Source organism: Neopsephotus bourkii, unplaced genomic scaffold, assembly GCF_033783945.1.
Source record: "Neopsephotus bourkii isolate Nb327-2 ecotype Australia unplaced genomic scaffold, CSIRO-AGI_Nbou_v1 NB_1825, whole genome shotgun sequence".
Classification (NCBI taxonomy): domain Eukaryota; kingdom Metazoa; phylum Chordata; class Aves; order Psittaciformes; family Psittacidae; genus Neopsephotus; species Neopsephotus bourkii.
This window is the reverse complement of record NW_026902298.1, coordinates 11,105,176-11,128,502: the sequence shown is the minus strand read 5'-3', so window position 1 is coordinate 11,128,502 and position 23,327 is coordinate 11,105,176. Positions and strand designations below refer to the sequence as shown.

At 41.0% G+C, this 23,327-nt stretch overlaps 1 protein-coding gene across 12 annotated transcripts in view; it reads right to left on the bottom strand.

The window, feature by feature from the left end:
- Nucleotides 1–1,008: 1,008 nt before the first annotated feature.
- PHF21A (PHD finger protein 21A) overlaps nt 1,009–23,327 on the bottom strand; it is a 132,142-nt gene continuing 109,823 nt past the window's right edge. For 7 of the 12 annotated variants that reach the window (XM_061343425.1, XM_061343434.1, XM_061343429.1 and 4 more), the window contains 11 exons: nt 22,495–22,581; nt 20,003–20,299; nt 17,217–17,315; nt 16,380–16,431; nt 15,553–15,632; nt 15,001–15,061; nt 12,458–12,621; nt 6,412–6,567; nt 4,780–4,855; nt 4,343–4,446; nt 1,009–2,480 (listed from right to left, as the gene is read on the bottom strand). In XM_061343425.1, coding sequence (XP_061199409.1) covers nt 2,226–2,480; nt 4,343–4,446; nt 4,780–4,855; nt 6,412–6,567; nt 12,458–12,621; nt 15,001–15,061; nt 15,553–15,632; nt 16,380–16,431; nt 17,217–17,315; nt 20,003–20,299; nt 22,495–22,581 — 1,431 coding nt within the window. In that variant the 3' untranslated portion in view covers nt 1,009–2,225. Of the gene's footprint in view, nt 2,481–4,342; nt 4,447–4,779; nt 4,856–6,411; nt 6,568–12,457; nt 12,622–12,698; nt 12,722–15,000; nt 15,062–15,552; nt 15,633–16,379; nt 16,432–17,216; nt 17,316–20,002; nt 20,300–22,494; nt 22,582–23,327 lie in introns of all 12 variants that reach the window. The other 5 variants (XM_061343431.1, XM_061343432.1, XM_061343428.1 and 2 more) reach the window with 3 other exon arrangements.

Here is a 23,327-nt window from a genome sequence, read left to right as displayed (position 1 = left end):
GCTGAAAATAGCGCACACTCCTAGAGGAGGAGTAACAGTCCTTAAGGAGCAGAAGGGCATCCTAAAGGAGAGCGAAGAAAACAACTCCAAGGATCCCACAGAAGCACACTTGGCTGTGGCAGCAAATGCACTCTCTCAGGCTATGTAGTGTCTGGAGTATTTACTCCCTCTTGCTCAGAAATGCATCCTTGAAATCCAGAGCTTTTCTATCTTCCACTAGGAACAGCCCTGCCTCGCCACCCAGCGCATGCTCTCAAGGGCACTACACCAGGGACTCCTGTGTCTGTAGTGGCTCAACTCTGCTCCTACTGGAAGTAAAGGGAGTTTTCCCAGTCCTTCCAGTGGAAACAGGGTTTGCCCAAGTGTTTACATGCAGTAGTGAAATGAGGCAGGTCTGGGACACAACCCTAAGCGACCGGAACCTGCACTCTAAACTGAGACAGAGCTCATAGTAACAGGAAGCACAAGGCGAGCTCTGCTATCCAGAGTGAAAAGATTATACATAAGAGATGAGCTTAAACAACAGGATGTAACCGAAGGTGATTTCAGTCCAACCAACTCGCTGTCTCTCGTTCTCAAGCTCTGATCAGTCCATACCTCAGAACTATAAAAGCCTTACCCAAGCACACTGCCAAATGCTCTTCTCTGGGTTACAAACACAGGGGAGAAATGGCAACAGCAGAGACAAGCCTGGCAGATCCTCCAGGTGGGGCGAGATCCAGCACAGCAGGATCGGATCCTCTTTAGAGTTTAGCCAGTGGCACGGATGGTATATAAGCTATGGAAACTGTCCCATTGGATTTTAAAACACAAACACAGCAGAATGTCATCATAAAGAAGCAAAGTCTGTGTTAAAAAATTCTAAGGACACAGCATTTTCTCCAGTTCTGACACCTTTTTAATAGAAATCACTTGTTTAGGAAACAAATAGCACTTTTGTAGGTTTTTTTCTTTTTTACAATGTTTCTTACCTTGATCTCATTTGAAGTAACACTAGGAAGACCTCAATAGCTTTTATTTTCCTTTTTAATTTAAAAAAGTTGTTTGTTTTTTTTTTCCCCCAGATACAAAGATTTTGCCCTTGCATAAAAAAACAGTGCCCAAAACGATGACACAAGGACTCACAAAGACTCACTGTATCTCACTGACACTATTACTTCTAATCTATACCATGCAAGGTCCCATCTACCTCTTTAATTAGACTGTCAGCCTGAAAAACAGCTTTTCTATTCCTTATTTAGTTCTTGTTACCAAAAGAAGAGAAAGGAAGTGAAAGAAAAGGACATTTCTCTGTTCAGTTCACACATCTGGGTCATGTGCTACTTTGTTCAGGATACCTTTGTTATTTATAAATATAGAAAAGGGTTGGAATCTCATTTTCAAGTAATCGATGCACATTTTCTCTTGGGACACCTCCATCCAATGCTGACCCTGGATTCTGGCCCTCTCGTTTTCCCATTCCCAACATAGGCTTTCTGGATGAGTGTGAGGACCCAAACCAATCCTGCAAAGCATGTCTTGTTGTTTAATGTGAAGAATTAGGATTAACCCAAAGCTGTTGGGACAGCAGATCCTCAGCCTGTGCATGTGCTGGTTACTCAGTGAAAAGTCCATCTCCTTTCCTTTTGTATATCTCCTGTCTAAACAATAGTAAATACTGTTTATTTGATAGACTTGTCCCTTCTGGGCACTGGGATTTGATAATTTATATTTCTGGTATTTTTTGGTTTAATAGTACTGAGAGTTTAGAAACAGGAAAAGCCCACAGGCTCTTTGGATTTGTTTTTGTTTTCCCCTAGCTAAACAAACTGTTCTGCAAATAAGGATTTGAAACCTGCTCTCCTCCCTCATCCCTGCTCCTCACCCCGAACAAAAATAAAACAAACCTATAGTGGCTGTGGAGGCTGCTGCAGGCACACACTGGTGTAAAATATAGAGAGAGTAAATATATTATTTCACTTGGCATGGTGCTGGCAAAGAACCCCCAGCTGGCACTATTCATGTAACATGATCCAAACTTTGCATGTACACACAGAATAAGAAGGATCAATTGGCAAACTCCGGTGCCGCCTGGCACAAGCATCTTCACGCTCTCTCTGGAACCAAAGAACTAAAGAATTCTGCACTTTCCAGAAGAAATCCAGTTTTGCTTTACTAGAGTTTTCGTTATTTTGCTCTTCCTCCTCGCCGCCACCTCCCTTGGCTCCTTCTTTAACTTCACTGTGTTATTTAGTCTCATCGCCCTTGTTACAGTTCACCATGCAGCTCTGGGAAGGGGAGGGGGCTAAGGTGGAGGTGGCAGCATTAGTATTGTTAGTGGAGTCCATGCCGTTGGAGATGGCTACTGAATTGACCTCAGAGTTTATGGGTTTTGAAAGGTCGATGCCTTGGATGAGGCGGATCAGCTGTTTTACCTTGTCCAAGGAGCTGTGCATCTCCTTTTGTTTTGCAAGGATGGTATTCTTCATTTCCATGCATTTCTGCAGTGAGACAGGAAAGCGGTAATAAGTTCAAGCTTACGAACAAAAGAAGGCAAAAGAAGGAATATGAGATTTAAAGATTTAAGTCTTAAGTACAAAGAAAAGGCTGCAGCTATAATTCCACTTTCCCAGCCTATAAGAAAAAGAATCTCAGGGCTGTGTTCACAAGAGAATTCGTATTTGCAAGCTGGTCTCACCTGGTATGGCCCCCTTTCATCCCAAGGTGCTCCGCAAATGAACATAGACAGCTCCATCCTTTTGTGTTCCTTCTGAGGGGAAACTTCCAATTATATGTTCTTACTATTTTTTCTATTACTATTGCATTGCTGAAATTTCTTTAGCTCAGATCTGCAAACTCAGGCATCCTCCTGCAGCTGACTGCTGACAGTGTGTGTGCATGCTGCTAATGGATACAGCCTTTCCTTTCACATACATTTTAGCAGGAACATCACTTCCTCCTCTCAATAAATAAAGGGGCACTTGAAAAGAAAAACAAGCCCTTCCTCACTTGAAAACCTTATTTTGTGGCCACTTCTTTCTTTTAGAAGGGGTAGTAACCTAGCTAGCTCCTCAGGGAAGAGTCAGGGTAAGATAAAAAGGTTCACAAATGACGTTTCAAGGGTGAAAATCTGCTTGCATCTTGATTTTAAAACTCTCAGAAAGGAGGAGATGGTGTCTGGAACATTCAGGTTCTTACATAAAGATTGCAACCTTCCTGCATTTTTAAAATCTCTTCATGCTGATCTCCAGACCCTCTTGGTTTCAGCTTTATTATTTTCACCCACAGCTCACGGCTTCATAAAAACACCACAAAATGTAGAGCTAAGGTGTCTTTTGGACAGTTCCAATGAAAGTATAAACAAGAAATTGATCATACAAAATAAACCATTCTCCTTACCTACTGTTAACCCCTCGTGTTAAGGGCTTCCATCTGCCTGGGAACATCACTGAGGAACAGTGTTGGTGCTCTAGGGCTGCTCAGGTTATGCGCAGCCACTGCTAACCAGAAGGTGACAGTCTCCAGAACTTCTACCCTGCACCTCTCACCACTTTTTTGCTCACAATCATTTTATTTGTACCCTCAGCATTTACAGGTCTATGAACATGGGACGCTTTTGTTCTAACAGGCAAAGACAGACAGACCAGAAAGCGCATCTGTATTTAAAAAGTCTGTACTCATGTACCCAGCCTTACAGATGCTGCCACATGAGAGACTGAAGTGAACGGCTCCAACTTTACACTGGCAAATCAAGAGCCTGATTTACGTATTAAGGTGAGAAGAGAGAGCAATTTAAGACGTATGCTCCAAGTACTGTGATAAACCAAGGTGGAAACTACAACTTCTGGTTCAAATATAACATTATCTAACTAATATTATGCAGAGGCATGTGCAGTGCCCAGCTGCTGACTGCCAAGGAAACACATCAAGAGCCTGAAAGTCAGTCATGAGGAAATGGTCACTTCTGTATTAGCAATGTCTAGAAAGCACACCAAGACGGTAAATCTTATTACACATGGAGGCCCAACCATTGTTATTGAAGTTAGCCACTGGAGAATTTGACATAATCTACTGCCCACAAATCATAGTGCTCTGGGTCGTGTTTGTCACCTGCTGATATTTATAGGGCACTGTATGTACAATATATGGTCAGCATGGTTCAGGTATAAGTGACTTAGTATAAGTGTATGTGTCTGTATTTCATTCCTGCTCCCTGAAGTCTTAAAAGGCAAAGGAAAGTGCTCACTCAATTCTCAGTAAATCCAGTGGAAGAAAGGTCTAGCACATGGAGTCACTACAGTTTTCCCTCTGCATTCTGGCACCAGAACTCAGGTGCAGAATTATCTGGGAGGGCAATACTCACCGTTATAGAATTGCTGAGCTGTTTGACCTTCTGCTCTAGTTGTTCTCTTTCCTGTTTTAAATCTGAACTCCATTTAAGTAGTTTCTGTTTTTCCTCTTCTTTTGCTGCAAAATGGAATATTAATCAGAGTATTTAAAACGTTCCTGTTACAATAGTGGGTAGAGGGTCTAAACTGCTTCATGTAAAGACAGTAATTGTGTTTAAAGTCAATTCAGTAGTTTTTGTACTGAATCACCCCCCAGATTCCACCTACATACACAAACATCATTTGCTAAGAAGGCTTAACAAATATTTAGACTGCTATTTTCACTTTACTAGTGATTCAGGTTCTTTCCCTTTAATTTCCTTTGTAAAGAAAGCACCATTCTACCCCATTCCTGAAATAACATCTTCCATTATTAAAAGTGAAACAAAAGTGTTTTTCTCCATTTTCCTACCTGCTTTATATGCAATATATGAATGAACAATTGCTAAAGTTCCTGGCCATGGGATTGCTTCTTCCTTCTTTAGCATCTGAAAGAAAAGTGTTTAGAGATTTAGCTGGTACCTCTAAGAAAGCAAAAAGGAGAAAGATGGAAAGACTGAGGATTTTCTTTTATGGCTATCATTAGCCTCAGCCCTGTTGACATGAAGCTTCACAGACCTGTTCTGAGATTTAACAGAGGGAATTATTCACAACTGTACTGTGGCTGCCACAAAGCAGGCCTGTTTCTTACAAATGTCAGCATTTTCTCAAATTCCCTCCATAGCCACAGATAAAGTCTGCTAATGAAACTGAACAACTTAAAAGAGGGATGAAAAGATAACGTATCTGAACTCAAACTTGCCAGCAGACATAAACATTATTTCACGGTTCAGACAAATTGCTGATCTTAGGTGTTCTGGGACAAAAGTTTTCATGGTAAAGAACAGTCTCCACACCATACATTCTAACATCACGCTCCCTGGCTAGTAAAACATGAAACCTTCCTAACTTCTCCTCTTATCAGAATCATCTTAATAGAGTTGTCAAACTCCCTATAGGGGGAAGCATCATCCTAACAAGCTTTATATTGAGAGGAAGGACACGTATTTTTAATGACTGAATCAGAAGATAGGGGACTTGGTCACTTTACAGTGAAATTACTCAGATTCCCCACACTAATTTTGTGGGAACCTATCACAGAAATATAAAGACAAGGGATAGATAAGGTGAGAGTGGGCAAGAGCAGGAGCAGGGAAGTGGTAATACTCGCTCCTCTCGTGTAACTACTGACCAAGTCACTTGAGTTTTGCATTTTCATGCTGCTGAACAGCAGGTCAGGCTGTTTTCTTACACTACCATCTGGCTAACTGAAGATCACGTGGGTGATGAAGCAATATGCTCTATTAGACAGAACACTAACAGCTTCAGGCTACTCATTATCAGCAATCCTTTGCAGCTTCTGCAGCTCTACTTAAGGGTTGAGAATACAATAGTTTACTTCTTTGTCTTGTAATTTCAATGCAATTAGAAACAGAATGTCAAAATATAATCTGTTCACTTCAGCTGTATACTTTCAGAGAGGGAGCTGGAAGTACTGTTCACATATCCTCATTATACTGATGCTGGATGATATTATCAAAGACATCACTGAAGACAACCTCTCTGTTGTTTGATTTATATGAGCAAACAGGGGCTTATATTTGCTCTATCTACTGAGGTAGGATAGTGCAAATGTTTTATTTATTTGTCCAGAAGAATATACTAATAACTTTTGAAGAAATGAGCTTCAGATGAACAGCAAGAATTCTACAGGTCATAAAGAATCTTTCCCAAAAGCCTGCATGCTTTAGGCCAGAAAAAACACACGGGTAACACATAAAGACCCCACATCTGGGAGCAAGACCTAAGAGTTTTGTATTTGCATGCATTCCAATAGAGGTAATCTGATGAAATTCACACAAGCGTTATTACAGATCAAATTGATTTGCTCAGTGTCAGACTGCCCTGATCTAAGAAAGCCAAGGGATCCCTTTCTTTTCTTTAACATCCCAAAATCTTTAGAGTGCATTGTATATAACTCTCCCATTTGTCTGTCAAACAATACCTGGTCTTGACATTTGGGACAGATCCACATGCCCTTGGGAATGGTTTTGAGAGGTGGGTCCAGACAGTCCAGGTGATAAACACGTGAACACGTGTCACACATCAGCAACTGCCCGCTTTTTCTGCAAACACTGCAGAAATCCTCATGGATATCGCCCTGTGAAATTGAGGGGAAGGGATTCGGGGGACAGAAAGAGAGAGAAAGCAAAAAGTGAACTTTCACCTTTGACATCTACATCCCAGCTGAATACAAAGTTTACAGCACAAACTATTTCTAAGGGGATTCCAAATGGTCAAGCCCTTTCTAGGCTGTGGAACAGGAAAACCAGGCAGGATGTCGGAAATGCTGACATCTGTGCTCCCAAACACTCCCTTTGTCCTCCCAAGGCAAAATGTCACAGCAAACACTTATTACTATAGCTTCTCCTAACAGCTGCTACCCGGTAGCTTTTCTTCTTTAAGATTCCCTCCTTACCCTGCCTTTTTATTTTCCCTAAAGTGATGAGCTACCCACTTTCTTAACCCTTCTCATTTCTGGATGTAAGCCCAACTCCACTTCAGGAATGCTGATGAGGCTGTCTCTTGCCAGTAATAATATGTAAGAAACCCCAACTGAGTGACTTAAAAGAACACTGTCAGATATTTAGGTCACCTTTAAAAAAACTGGAAGGAAAAGGTGTTGTGCTTGTAAATGAAAAAGAGCAGCATGAATTATGCTCTGAGACAATTCTTTTTACTTCACTTGGGTTACCTCAAGTTGCACCAAAAGAGGTGTGACTTGAAATTTTCTCGTTCTCTGTATAGAGTGGTTTATTTCATCACTAACAGAGGCTGAGAGCCAGGATGAAGGAACACCAAGAGAGGTTTTCTAAAGGGGGTTTTGAAAGGAAGAACTGAAAACATTACTGGCAGTGTCTCTTAAAAAAAATGGATTTTGTTACTACTGCATCACTATCAGAGAGAGTTTTTTATACAGCCATTAACTTCCCAGAAAGGCAAGTCTGTTTTTTGTCACTTCTCTCTCTCCTCCTGTTACTCCCACCTCGTGCTTGGAGCAGTGGTGCTGTTTCTGTTGGGTTTTCGGATATTGGAACACAGAGGCATGAAAGAAAGAGCTCAGCATCCACAGAGGAGGAGAGGGGCACTCAGCCCTCTCCTCTTGCTGCCTGTGGGCTGTCCTGGCAACCTGACATATTCAAGGCCCCACCTGGTCACTGACTTTGGTCGAAGTTTCACACACACACCGGATCTGCAAGATCATGATCTTAACACGTGCGAATCAAACTGTGTGTATATAGAATCACACAACCACAGAATGGTTTGGGTTGGAAGGGACCTTAATCTCATCCAGTTCCAATCCCCTGCCATGGGCAGGGACACTTTCCACTAGAGCAGGTTGCTCCAAGCCCTGTCCAACCTGGCCTTGAACACTGCCTGGGATGGGGCAGCCACAGCTTCTACACTCCCCCTGTATGAAATATCAATGTGTGCAAGGTTGCATTTTGCCCTGTATAATCTTTCCATGTATGTAAGTTTTATCAATTTGGAGGGATAGCAGATTTGGCTGCGCACTTACACATTAAGATGCCAGGCAAGAAAAATGACACTAATCTCTACTATGGATAAAATATTAAACATATTAGAAGAATGACACACAAGCAATCTGCTCAGGTTTCTACCTCCCAGCTCTATTGCTGATGAGGCCTTTCTTCAAAGGGAAAGCTATTCTTCCCTTAATTCCCAAGGTTAGCACTGATGTCGTGTTTTGTAAAGGATTAATCTTCAGTGAATTTTCAGTGCCATGTTTTGGTTCCCTAACTCCCAGCGATCACTGAGTGCTGGGTTATGGTATTACTTCATCCTCTAACACCATGGAGTTCCTCATTGTTAAATGAAGAATTAATTAAGTGACACTTCATGCCTCTTCTGAAGTGATCTGTTTAACCAGGCTGGGAAGAACTACTTTTCCTCTACCATGCATTCTGGGAGCATAAGGAAAGGTGGCAGCAGGAGATGATGTGTAAGCTAAAACAAAATCCTCTGCAACCTAAGGATTAAAATGAAGAGGAACCAAAATTAAGAGGAAAATTCTCACATTTTAGTAGAAAATCCTTGTTCTAGAGAATGAGATTTCCTAACTCTGCAATAACGACTTTACAATCTGAATGTTCCCCAATGTTCCTCTCAATTAAAACATTGTTTTGATAGAAAAAGGTTACTAATAAAAAGGCATTCTGCAACCACAGACTCGAGCCATCACTGGAATAGAGATCTTTGCTACTATTGTGTGAGGGACAATCACACATAACCAAGTGGTTCACAGGAAATTGCCAAATGGAGAAAAGAAAGAAAAAGCCATGTGTGTGTTTGTGTGTGTGAAGTTCTGGTCATTACTTCCCAAGTTTTATTCCCACTTTCTACCCCTCCATCCTTATCACCAACACAATCTCAAGTTCCTGTTTCATTCTCCCTTCAAAATTCAGCCCTGTCATTCAGAGAGTGACAATTCAGGAGAAAGGCAGGAAGGCTGTACTGAGCCATGGTGCCAGTTGTGATTTTCATAGGCTCAAGAGCTAAACATCTAATGTCCATTCAAAAGCCTCTATGAATTAGATCTTCTCCTCAAATTAATGCAAGAATACTTTAAAGATGGGCAAACTGCAGTTTTCTTCTATATCTGTCTGAGGAACTGCTCAACTGTTTTAGCTGAGACTTCTGAAATAGCCAACTTAGACATGCACTTGTCATGTTTTCATTTTAAGTCTCCAGAAGCTGGAGGCTGTAAGTACAGAAATTGCCTGTCCCATCTAGAATAAATAGATCTTTCTATATTCACATCATCTGCTAACTGTACAGCCTCTTCAACATGACATGGACTGGTCTTACCACTGAAAGAAACAATCCTGCCATCTCTATATGCCCAGACACTCATTTGTGCCCCTGCATGAGGCTGGCACAAGAACCTGTGCGTCTATAAAATTAACTGTATTAGGGATGATCTTGGCTAAGACTAACGATTTTTAGCTATGCCAGTTCCCTTATGCAGATTACAACGTGGCCTCAGATAGATCTGTGCTGGAACACAGAAGACACTTAAGGGGTAAGAAAAGACTGCTGGTGACAGTCAGGACAGCTCTTCTCAGTGACAGCACCAGTCATAAATTGTGGCATGAGCATTTTAGTGTATTCTGTATTCTATATCTAATTAAGCTGCAAGATCATTAAATGCCAAGACCCAATTCTGCCTTTTGTCTTCACCTCCAGCACAACTCATACTGTTGCTGTTTAAATATACAGTCCTTTCCCAGCATTATATAGCACTTTTCCAGCCAAGGATGCTAAAGGTTTTTACAAGTACTGCTAACTTCTCAAAACATAGATGGGAAAAGGAGGAACCATGCCAAATGTGTAAGTGGGGGAAGCCAAATCACAAAACAGGGCTGTGACTGCACAAGCTTGTACAGCAACTTTATGACAGCATATTAACAGAAAACTACCTTCTAGCTCATGAGGGCAATGGGAAACCACTTCTCTCTTTATGATTAGTAAGTAAAAATTGGAACATGTAATGACAGAAGATCTCATATTTACTCCCTTTCCAATATTTTTGTTCTTTCTGCAGGTTCAAATTTTAATAATCTATTTTTAATTAAAAAAAACAATTAATGGGCACTTTGAACTATATTTTCTACTTTTACACGTATTTTATATGGAATTCAATCTCAAATATTTATGAGGAGAGGCTGAGGGAGCTGGGTCTCTTTAGCTTGGAGGAGAGGAGACTGAGGGGTGACCTCATCAATGTTTACCAATATGTAAAGGGTGAGTGTCAGGATGATGGAGCTAGGTTTTTTTCAGTGATGTCCAGTGCTAGGACAAGGGGCCATGGGTGTAAACTGGAGCATAGGAGGTTCCATGTGAACATCAGGAAGAACTTCTTTACTGTGAGAGTGACAGAGCACTGAAACAGGCTGCCCAGGGGTGTTGTGGAGTCTCCTACGTTGGAGATATTCAAGGCCCACCTGGACAAGTTCCTGTGTGATGTACTCTAGGTTACCCTGCTCTTGCAGGGGGGGTTGAACTAGATGATCTTTTGAGGCCCCTTCCAAACCTTGGGATTCTGGGATATTTCTGAAAAGTCTACCAAACTAGGCCAACAGAGAGAATATGCACTGAATGTGACTTTGGGATAAAACTCTTTCTAAAAGTTAAACCCACAAAAATGGTAGTGCTGTTGCATCTTTCTAAACTACATGACTTGTCTGTAAACATGTCAGAGATTTATACATGAAAGAGTGCTACTGTGCTTTATTAGAATATCCTCAGGTAAGAGGGAATGTTAATTACCTGCTATTTAATCTTCCATTGTCTCCTTTAAAAGACTTCTACTGTCATTAATTAATGACTATTACAGCAAACCAGAGCCTAGGCCTAAGTACTATCCAAATTCAAAAAATTCAGGGCATTCAGAACTAGATTTGAATGCTACAGAAATTCACTTCCCTTGATGTAGCTTGCTGCTACCAAGCATGGCAGAAAACAGGGCAACACCTCATTATACTGTTTCGACTGTTTGTACACAGTGGGAAAAGACTCCCAAGTCAGAGATGGAGAAGACCCCCATCACATCATCCAGTCCTTCTCTTGGGGCCTATGTAACAAATGTGCTCTCCACATGTCTGCTAGCTGTTTGTACTGCTTACTCTCATCCCCAGAGCTGGAGCTCCCGCACCTTCTCCCTGAGGGGCTGTTCCACAGTCCCATTCATTTGACTGTCAGGAAAGGGTTTTTACAGTCAAGTGCTATTCTGCTCTCAAAAATGACTATATGAAAGAGAAGCTTTTAATTTCACATACATGTTCCCTGGGTATCAGAACTGCATCTATTTATTTCAGTGACTCTGATACACTTGTACAATTTCTATTCCTGTTACATCTGCAGAACAAATACAGCTCAAAAGAAGCTGGCTTTTATTCCCTATTGCATGTGGCCAGCAGAGCTGGTGTCTCAGTCTGTGTATTTACAGTGGTGCAAGTGCATAGATAAAAATAGAGAGATTAGCCCACCTCTTTCTTAAAGCCCATTTCAAATGGTTTGGCCTCCATTATATGTGATGTTTAAAAAAGGGGAGGAGGGGATATGACTCTGACTCAGATTGCAGAAGGAGTTTGGAGCACTGGTATGAATAAATACACAATCACCATTTTATTTTTAAACTGTGCCCACAAGCACCTTACTGGAAGTACACAACTCCAGAGGATTTGTGTGCAATGAATCCTTTCACCCATACTCAAGTCACAATACACTTTCAGACAAATAATGCCTGTTCCTCCCTTATGTCATTTTGGAGCTACACAGTGACTCAGTCCAATTCTTCCCACACTACTTTATCTTCTAAAGTTTATGACCTTTAATCTTTTTCATCGTGTTTTTGCAAGAAACAGAAACAATGAAATACCCAGACAGTTCTCAGAGACTTCAAAAATGTGCTTTGAGTAACAAATCTTAACTTTGAATCAACTTAAGGACACTCACTTCCTTATGAATTGTAATGATACGATCAGATTGCACTGCAGACAGATTTTGTGATTTGACCACAGGGGTGATGTATTTCGCTACACCAGAACTGCCAAACCAGTGCTGCTCCTGGCTGTTGTGAATGACCCAAGCAGTTTCCCTCCTCTCATTACAGAAACATCACAACTTTTGTTATGAGGGTCTGTAAGCAGTACTTTTCATTTTCCCCTTCCTCCCTTTTCATGGATGACAGATTCAATTCAGTTTGACAAGATCTCACACAGTGCACAAAGGAAATGAACTCATCTAGCATGCCTGGTGTCTCCCAGTGTTTCAATCCACTGGAGGATTATAAATACAGGACAAGAACACAGGTGTAGAAGGGGAAGGTGTTAAAAGAACGCTGGACTGTTTCACTACGCTGAATCAGGACGAATGCTGAGTGAGCCCAAAGAAACAAAATCTGTGACCATTTTCCTTGTGGCTGTTTCTACTTTGTAAAAGTAACCCCCTTCCCAAGAGTTACTTACGTCTGTGGAGCTGGGGCTAGGCAGGGACACAGGCTGAACAGCTGCGGGAAAGGTAAATGTGGTCTCTGTCTTTTCATTTTCGGGGGAGTCAGGATAACTGGACAGAGGGGACGTGGGGGTCAAAGCCCCGAACCCCAGCACCGTGTTGTATTTAGGTGGACGACCTACACATTAACAACAGGGAACACACAAAAAAAGAAAAAAAAGAAAAAAAAAAGAAAGGAAAAATGATCTTACATACCTTTGGCCAGTGGTCCTCATTGGCTAGCGTGAAAAAGGAAATGATGTAGCACAGAGAGGAAGTTAATATAAAGGTTACAAGTGGAAGGACAGAAGCAAAGATTTAAACATTTCTTTTTTAGAAATCTTTTAAGCAGATTTTGCAAGGAAAGAACACTTAAAAGATGTATTTCAGAAGGAAACAGAAATAAGCTCTATAGAGGGTCAAAGAATCACTGCCACAAAAGCAGCGTGGGGACACTTGCCACTCTTAGAAATGAGGCTATTCAGTTTTTAGGGGAAATATGGTGGCATCAAAGCTAGAGAGAAGCTACAATGCCTACTACTAAATCCCTTCTACTGTTACCCCACACTTCCCTATCTGTCTAGTGCCAGCATAAATCTACACAAAGGTTAAGTCCTTTATCAGAGGCCAGCACTCACCAACCCTCTCCTTTTCCTCTCCTTTTTTTAAAGGCACTCACCCACAGATCAGCACTTTCTACCCTACTGTATATTTTCTTAAATTAGTCTCCTGTTGTCTGACCTGTAACTACCACCAGCTGTAACCTACCACTGGTCTTCCACTGTAAACCCCCCCAGATTATCTCTCTTTCTCAGACTTTCTCAGTTCAAGTATGTTTCATCATGCACAACTCCTATGTAGTCCTTTAGACGAGCGGAAGTGCAAAACGTGTTTATAAACCACTTTCACAAAACTATGTCTGCAAAGCAGCATAGCAAAAAACCCCCGTACGTAACCATCAATTCTGCCTCCCTTCTCCAGGGTAATTTATGGATATGTAAACATAAAGGAGTTAGAATCTAGGAATAATTCCCCAGACTAATGTTTACAGATTGTCAGTCTATACCTATTAACATGCTAGACCTTGCATTTAAGGTCTGGATATGTTCCAGAACTAAATATGTCCTTGGAAATGGATTTCTGATAGTGATGCCAATGGCTGAAATTTCTGACATGCTCAGCACCACCTAGAATTAAAACTAAAGCTCTCAAGGGCACATGCTGGCATAAGCTTTTCACCTCATACACTGCTATCCCAAATCACAAAACAAATATATACACCCAAATCTTTTGTCAACTGAAAATGTGTGCTACTAATTTGGTGCTGATGCAAGGTACAGGCTCACAACAGGGTGTGAGGAAAAAAAGAAAGTATAATAGCAGTCAGTATGCAAAAACAGGCTAAGAGAGCATCGAGTACAAAAGCATGCAATTGTTTTCACTGATATAGTAATTGTTCACAATGATTTATAAAACAGAATTAAGAAATGATCATTAGAAGAAGGAACATTTACTTATCCACAGAGTAAATGCAAACCTCTCTCTCCCAAATCTACCTCACATCATTTTAAAAAATACATTTAATGTTATTAGAGGATGGCAGTAGAGACTGATGTCCTTTATTTAAAAACAGCAGAACTGCAGAAGTGTCAGATTTGCCACACTGCCTGCTGGACTGAACAGGCGTATCAAGCAGAGCGTATGTCAAATGAGTATTTGACCTTGCAGCCAAAACCCAAACATAATGGAAGTGGTCAGTGTCAGGTAGGACTGTGGGGTTTTTAATCTGATTGATTACTCTTTTTTAGGCAGCAAATTCATGAGTAGAGAAGGTATCATGAGTCTTTCAGGGAAAGACTGTCATATATGTGTGGTTGATGCCATGCACAAAAAATGGTACATTCTCTCTGCTGTTCTGACTCAACTCTTTGACCATAATCTAAGTCCTAAAATTTCATGTGTTCTACAGAAGGATTTCTACTGAATAATAGTGTACACCTATATGAAAGATCACCTCTCATTTTAGGACAAGTGGCACTCTGGCTGCAGAAAAGTGCTCAGTATAAGCACAATAGTGTTTCTTGATCAAGATACATTCTTTTGAAGGACCCATCTCTGCTCCCAGTAGGGAACAAGTCTTTTGTCACACTAAGTTTCCTCTCCACAGACACTTTTTCCATAACCACCTTCTTCTTGACAGTAACAATACAATCTAGTTATTAACAAGAGGATCTTGACAGCAGCTTTATACCACTAAATGATGTTCAAACATCTTACCTTTCACTTTGCTCTATTGTTTTGGTTTTTTGGGTTGGTTTTTTTTTGAGAGAAACTGAAATGAAATCCTGAGCTGCCAAAGAAAACCAGCTATGCTAATCCCTAGAAGCCATGATCCTTGTCTACCAAAAAAGTACTAGAGGGTCCTTCTTTGTTTTGCTCTTCAAATCAACAAGAGCACTGCAAATGTAAGATGGAAGAAGAGGCATACAACAGGGAGACAGGTCTAAGTATACCTCACCTCTTTTACGTGTCCCAGGATGCATTGTGCTGTTCAGGTACGTGACTGCACTCTTCTTGCGCTGCAAGGGAAGAATAAGGCAATTTATGTTGGCTACCATTTTTAGGCAACAACTCTATGCAATAGTTGAGGAACAGCACAGTAGTACCAGGTGAGATTACTGGCTGTTCTGTTTTCTGAAGCACAGCTTCAGAAAGGCTAGCTTTTTTACACTGCTTCTGACATCTGGATTGCTTCAGGCTTATACACAAGCTGACCTAACGGTAAGAGTAACACACATGACCATTTAGCAGCAGCTTTACATAGGAGAAAGCAGGAAAAGAATATCCCAATGTATTTACTATTGTAAAATCTGAAGGTTATATCATTGCAATGGCCTTCTGAATTACAAATGATATTTATATATTGCCTGTCTAGTTAGAACTGAGATAGCTTAGGAGGTAGTGCCCTGCTTTTGGCTGGGACAGAGTTAATTTTTTTCCTAGCAACTTGGCAAAAAGACACACAAACTCAGAATGAAAATATCAGCTTCCCCCAGCAAAAAATTAATACCTCAGGCTCAAAGACTGCTCCACTGTACACTGGATTTGCTGTTGTTCTTCTTTTCCTCTCTTGTCGCTTACTTTGGATTTCTTGTAAAACAAAGCATTCAGGTTAGAAAACAATGGGTCTCTGAAATTATATGAAGTCCTTAGAGTTCAGTTTGCATGTGAGGAGAGCTGTGAAGGCTTCTACAGAGCACATGCTGAATATAGGTAACTCTGGGGTACTTCTGATTTCTAAACGTTTAAAAACTAAGAGTTTATCAGGAATACAAATACAGTGCTCAACAAACTAATGAAATAATTGCCATCTTCTTGCCAAATATTCCATGACTAAGACATTTTAAACTCATGGTCAGTGTAATTGTGATTTAAAATCAAAAGCCTCTGGCAACACTGTTGAAGATTAAGAATAAATGCAGTACAGAAACATGCAAGCCACTGAAATATTAGGCTGTACTTCACTGTATAGGATTAAGGAGTTCAAATTCTAAACCAAATTATAATCTATTAACTCATTCAGTACAGATTTACAGTCCCATGAAATCGTCCCTGGGGTAACTTTGCAGCTGCAGGGGTTTCCCAGAAAGCAATGGGATTGTCACAAATCTCTTTTCTTCCACTGAGGATACACCACTTCTTTACAACCACTGATCTCCACTGCATAAGTAACTGCTTTGTTTCAATGTAATAAGAGGAATAAAAAGTTATGCCCAACAAACTAAGTTAGACTCAGACTACAGACATCCGGAATGTGCTATATATATTGCAGTTAATCCAATTCAGAATGACCAGGAAACAGGGAGTTCAAGAACCAACTTAAGACATTTTCCCTACCTTCCAGATGGTCATGAGTAACTAGTCCCAGAGACACCATGAAGGCAAGTTTCTGTGAGGAGGGAGAGAAAAGAGATCATGACAAGGCCAACCATTAGAGTAAGCTATGTCACTTAGTCCCTCTAAATTCAGTTGGCAGTTATCTAAACAGCAATAATGTAATTAGGAATACTTTGTTTCTATAAATCACTGTTTATTCAGATGTCAAACTGCTTTACAAAGGACAGACAATAGTCCTATTTTCTAGATGGGAACCTAGGCTGACATACAGGGAAATGCCAACAGGGCATGATCAACAAGTTGGCAGAGCTGGGAACAAGAAATCTGGTCCTTTACTTAATGCTTACACTTAGCTTTAGTCTGTTCCAAAGCTTTGCATGCTGGAAAGGCTTTAAGAAATAGCCATTCTGGCCACTCTTTCCCCCCAGAACCAACCAGACCTAAACTAGAATAAAACCCAGGCAGAACGTGAACATACATGACTTTCCATCTTGCTCACCAAAACAGAAGCATTTTATAAAGCAAAATAAAAGACATTTCTGCAGCATTAAAAATAACTCCAGAAGTCTAAAATCTCAAGGAATGGAAATCACCACTGTAAACTACGCCTCCTGGTCGAAGGAAGTATCAGAAGTTAGATGCATTCCAGGACTGAAAAATGTAATGCATTATATGTATTTAGATTTCTTATTCTGTAGCCTTATCAATTACTGCTGTCCAACAGGAATGTATGGAATGTTAAAGTTAAGGAGTCTTGAGGGAACAGAGGGGGAAAAATGTTCTCTGAAGGACAGAATGTTTCCTTTATAAAAGAAAACTCTGGGTGTGTTCTGGTACCTGTGGATTTTCTTCTCGTTTTGGCTTCGGCGCAGCAGGTGGAGTAACTGTACGACTCTCTGTTTGCTTCTCTTCTGCTTCCACATGTGGTTTAATAGTCTGAAAAGGAAGTGTTTCATTCAGTGATGACTACTTTGACTAATAAAGAAAAACAAATACTTTTGCAGATAGAGGAGAAAACCAATTTAAAGGCGGTGGTGTACTAACAAAGACTCAACTGAAGAATCTGACATGAGAGGAATGTTAAATAAGGTGTTTTCTTTTAGCACAGGATAAAACACCCTTCTCTAAACTCATGCAGCCACAGAAGCAATAGAAGTAATCTTAAGAGTTAACTCCATTACTATACAGTATGGGAAATCTTATCAAACACTCCAAGAGAAATCACCCCATGGAAGACCCCCAGGTAGAAACCATTCTGCACGGCACAAGCATTTTCTAGTTCTCACTCCTCAGTCTTCATATTTCAGAGTTATGAATGGCTCCAAACCTTGCTGACTCCTACGATCTCAGATGTTTCTGAAGCTTTTTTCTTTTCTGAAGTCTGCAATGGTATCACCAACCCTGCATGACAATCAACCCGCAGCCCACGGCACAGCTGCTGAGGCTGCAAGCTGAGTGAGGTAAGCTACAAACTTTCCTCCTCTATGATAAGGAGAAAATATACAGGAAAACTAATGTATTATTAAGCCACCACCATTTGTCTGTTTTTCAACAGTTGAATTGCCAATAATTATTTGGAGAGCAAATGAATATTGCTGACATCAAAAGGAATAGTCATCAAAAGTACAATATTGTAGAAGTACAACTTTAGATGGCACAAAAAGGGCACACATCGCTGAGTGACTTGTGGAACAGCCTGGGGGTATGCAAGAACCTACTCAGGAGAATTCATAACCAGAACTGAGCACGAGCATATCTTTCATGCCCATGCTTATCAGTCTCCATGGGTGGCTTCAAAAGCAGAAGGTAACTTCAAGGCACATTAGTCTATCACAGTATCACAGTATGTTAGAGATTGGAAGGGACCTCAAAAGATCATCTAGTCCAATCCCCCTGCCGGAGCAGGAACACCTAGATAAGGTTACACAGGAACGTGTCCAGGCGGGTGTTGAATGTCTCCAAAGAAGGAGATTCCACAACCTCCCTGGGCAGCCTGTTCCAGTGTTCCGTCACCCTCACTGAGAAGAAGTTTCTTCTCAGGTTTAAGTGGAACCTCTTGTGCTCCAATTTGTATCCATTACCCCTTGTCCTTTCATTGTTTGCCACTGAGAAGAGCCTGGCTCCATCCTCGTGACACTCCCCCTTTATATATTTATATACACTAATAAGGTCACCCCTCAATCTCCTCTTCTCCAAACTGTAGAGACCCAGCTCCCTCAGTCTTTCCTCATAAGGGAGATGCTCCACTCCCTTAATCATCTTAGTTGCCCTGCGCTGGACTCTCTCCAGCAGGTCCCTGTCCTTTTTAAACTGAGGGGCCCAGAACTGGACACAATATTCCAGATGAGGTCTCACCAGGGCAGAGTAGAGGGGAAGGAGGACCTCTCTCGACCTACTAACCACCCCCCTTCTAATACACCCCAGGATGCCATTGGCCTTCTTGGCCACAAGGGCACAGTGTCGGCTCATGGTCACCCTGTCGTCCACCAGGACCCCCAGGTCCCTCTCCCCTACACTGCTCTCTAACAGGTCGTTCCCCAGCCTATACTGGAACCTGGGGTTGTTCCTGCCCAGATGCAGGACTCTACACTTTCCCTTGTTATATTTCATCAAGTTATTCCCCGCCCAGCTCTCCAGCCTGTCCAGGTCCCTCTGGATGGCAGCACAGCCTTCCGGCGTGTCGGCCACCCCTCCATGAAAGAGTTATAACTGAAATATATACTATTATTATTGATCTAAATTACACAAATATTATATGGTATAATGAGCTATATAATACACACTATTATAGTATTACCAACAGGCCATGTTGGATGGGGCTTTGAGCAACCTGGTCTAGTGGAAGGCGTCCCTGGTTGGAACTGGATGAGCTTTAAGGTCACTTCTAACACAAACCAATCTATGATTCATTCTATGATTCTATGATATTATATATGAAACAAAAAAAAAAGTGAAACAGAAGACTGCTTTACTTGAACTGAATGGCAAGGACTGTCAGTTGCAATCCACTCTAGCTTAAATAATGGCTTATTTTATAAAAGTACTTCCTGGAGAGAGACTTTAAACATCTAGAATTCTCTATTTCTAAGGGTCTCCTTTCCACTCAATCAGTACAATTTAGTCACAGCGAACTATCAGTCTTCAGAAGCTGAGTGAGGCTATTTTGCCTCCAATCACAAGACTACAAGATCAAGGAAGAAGTTACTACATTCATTGCATTAAATACCTCTACAGTTCTGTGTAATTTTTGCCTTTCACGCAGCCACCCTTTGATAAAACAGAAACACATAAAATACTGTTCCAGTGTTTCCTAAAGGCTTGATACGTTTGCACTTGGTCTCCAAGATACCAGTACAGCCCTGCAATGTAGCTTGCTTATCAACTACTGACGTTAAGACAGTAGGGGGAGCATAAAAACACTGAAGCATGAGAAAAAGATTCCAATGGCCCATATTAAAGAAAATGGTAACTTCTACCCCAAGAACTGCAAGACATTCCATAATTGGCACTCTTGTTGGAACATGAATATCTCCACTACATGGTTGTCAATCCTCTCCAAACCAGCACAGTAAAGCAATAAAGTAACAGGTATGTTTCATTAGTACATGCTTTCTGATCTGTACCTGTTTTTCAACGTTTGGTTTGCTGATCTGTACAGTCTGAGGTCCAGCAAGCCTGGTACCCGGTGCTGCTATCACGATGCTGGTGAGCTGTGCCATAGGGAAAGTTTTGGCTATGGTTGCTGTCTGCCCGTTAACTACACGTACAGGATGTATTGAGTTCTGAGAGTTGGGTAAAGAGGTGGGTGTGAATTTTGTTGTCAGCATCACAGGCCTCTGAATAAGCTGGGGAGCTGCAAGCATTGGAGGAGGTGCTGGGGCAATAGGAATGTTATTCTGGGCAACTGGTTTCGGTCGAACCTACAAAAAAAGAGATTAAAAAGAGAGATTTATGATATCATTATTCCAGGTTAACTTTTTTACTGACTCTTTTAATTCAGCCTATATTTATAGAATGTTGCTTTATTTTTTCACAGAATGTAATTTTTAGCATAGTGTCCTAAGGATATTATGAGAAGGAAAAGCCACGTTTTCAAACCTACTTGCATAAACCCATCTGCATATGGAGTCACTGTCCCTGAAATGGTATCTGGATGCACAGACACTTACACTGCATGTTCACTGCCCTGTGCCTTACCTGTACCTAAATCTACATATTGGTTCTGCAAGCCAAAACATTCATGTCATATTTACAGGCAAAACTGAGGCTTTCCTGTTCAAAGTGTGTTTCAGGGCTTCCTACTGAGCCTCCAAGAAATCATGAACAGTTGATTGTGCCCTGAAAGAAATAGTAATTTTTTTCAGCAAATACCTCTTACCTTTGTCAACTCTGTACATTATTTAGACACCTGCACAACCAATCTTGCTAAGCAACAAAATTGTCAAGATTATACATTAATCCATCACGGAAAGTGCTAAGAGCTACAGGTAAATGCAGTCATTGCTCTTTTCTTCTTTCAGAAGAAAGAAAAGAGCCACAAGAACCTTCCAATACTCCATCACTAATACTTCCTTACTTCTTACCCATTGTTAAGTTTGTACTTATCACATCATTACAGAGAACAGAAGTAGAATACATTACTCTGAAAAGGAAGTCTTTTTCCTTATTTCATTCCTGTTGTCCTATACACCTTTAATACTCCATAATGCATTTTACCATGGAAAACAAGGTCACATTACAACAGCTCTTACCACCCCCAAATCTTCATCAGATACCAGCCTGCATTTTCCTTTTTCCTTTTGTAAAAGATTTAGACTTTAATTCAAAGCACCACATTATTTCTTCTCAGTAGTTCCTCCATGTTTTTTTTTTCAATGAAGAAGCAATCTGTGTCTTTCCCAAACCATGAAAAACAAGTAAACCACAAGTTTCACTGCTCAGCTGCAAACAGAAGTCACTCTCTGTTGCAACAGAAATATTTAGGAACAATCTAGAGACATCTTCTTTTTCCTTCTTCGCTCATGAGCTGCAAGCAACAATTACAGCAATTTAAGGCCTTGGGTGCTGCTTTGCATTTGACGACACCAGTTCCATGGGTTCATTTCATTTGGTGTAAACAGGATCATATGTGATCATCATACACAAACTTTATAATCACAGACTCATGGAGGTTGGAAGGCAGCTCAGGAGGTCTTCAATTTGACCTCTTGTTCAGATCAGGGGCAACACTAAATGCAGACCAGGTTTTGGTGATGGTTTTGTCCAGACAAGTCTTATAAAACTCCAGAGATGGAGCTTCCACAAACACTCTTCCATTCCTTATTGTCATCAAAGAGAGAAATGTTTCCTTATCCGCAGTCTATACTGTCCCTGTTCCAGTTTATGATCATTGTCTATAATTCTACCAAGCATGTATGTCTCCATCTTCTTGTTAATTCCCTTATTGATACTGGAAATAAGGCTGCCCCCAAAATCTCCTTTCCAAACTGAACAAGCCTAGATCCTTCAGCCTTCCCTTTGCAGGTCTTATATTCCAGTTGTGTCCCCATCCCCTGTGTCCCTCCCAGCTACTTTAAAGGTTTCTCTCCCCTGGATTCATTCAATTTTTTCAACTAGGGAGTCCAAAATTACATGCTGCTTATCAGAGCCAGGTTTATGATTGCTGAAGAAAGGTAGATAATCTCTTCCCTTAACCTTATGGTTGTGGTCCTGTTGGTACAGCCCAATATGCTTCTAAGCTTCACTGTTGCCAGGGCACACCTCCCTCTTAGCTAGTGTCAACAAAGACCTTTGAAGGAGTGGTGCTGCCCAGCCAGCCAGTCTGTGTAGGGGGTTAGTCCATTCCAGGTGCAAGACTGCCCTTTCCCATGCTGAAGCTCAAGAGATTCCTGCTGGCCCACTCCTCTGCCCTGTCTAGAGGCCTCTGAATGCCAGCACTGCTCTCAAGAGTACTGACTGGAACCTCAAATGTGGCATCATCTGCAAGCCTGTTGAGGATGAACTGTCTCCTTCACTGGGTCACCAAGAAACACTGACAGAAATCACATTCATAGAATGCATCTCCCATCTATGCTGTAATTGAATTCCTTCTCTTGCTTATTCTCTTTACACTCACCTGTGGAAGAAAATTTGGACGAGGAGTAAGTCTGGGAGGAGGGATGAACTGCGGCACTTTTATGGGCTGAGGCGTAGCCTGAACCTGCTAGAAGAACATAAGAGAGATCAGAAAATAAAATAGCTTTGAAGTTGTTCATCAAAATCAGCATCCTGAATGCATTTTCAGACCTCATGTCCCTGATTTTTCACTCTGTGAACAATTTTTCATAGCAACAGGTTCCTCATTAGAAGTATATCAGAGACAGCTAATTTTACTTAAACCTTGCTTCACAAATTGCAGGTATCTTCCCTTGTAGTTCAACTGTATTAGCTACTGTGCTGTGTGGCCTACCACCGTTTCATTTGAATATAATGAAAACTCCTATTTAATAGTTAAAAAAATGGCTTTAGAAGAGATGGGAAATCATAACAGACTTTAATGTCCAGCTATATGAACCACTGTCCTTTTATACTGAACAGCATACAGAAGAATGAAAGAGCATCTCACGCAAACAGAAAAGATCTGGAAGTTCCAACTCTTTTAGCAACATTAACAACACTATGAGGGGCTCTAAATATACAACTTGAAATTCTCAGAATTAGGCCATTTATATGAAACACTAAGATCTGACTTTAAGGCATCCCTTAAAATCAGTACTAGATTACCTAAGTACTTCCCTGTCTAGCTGAAATCAGCTGGAAGGAGCTGCCGCACGATTACCCACTGAATAGCATTATTAGGTATACCCTAATTGAGTAGCTGGTGAGATTCTCTGAAAGTAATGTCCATGTTAGTTTCCATCCTTCCATACTTCTGTCTACCCAGCTAAGATTGCAATTTACCTCAAAAAG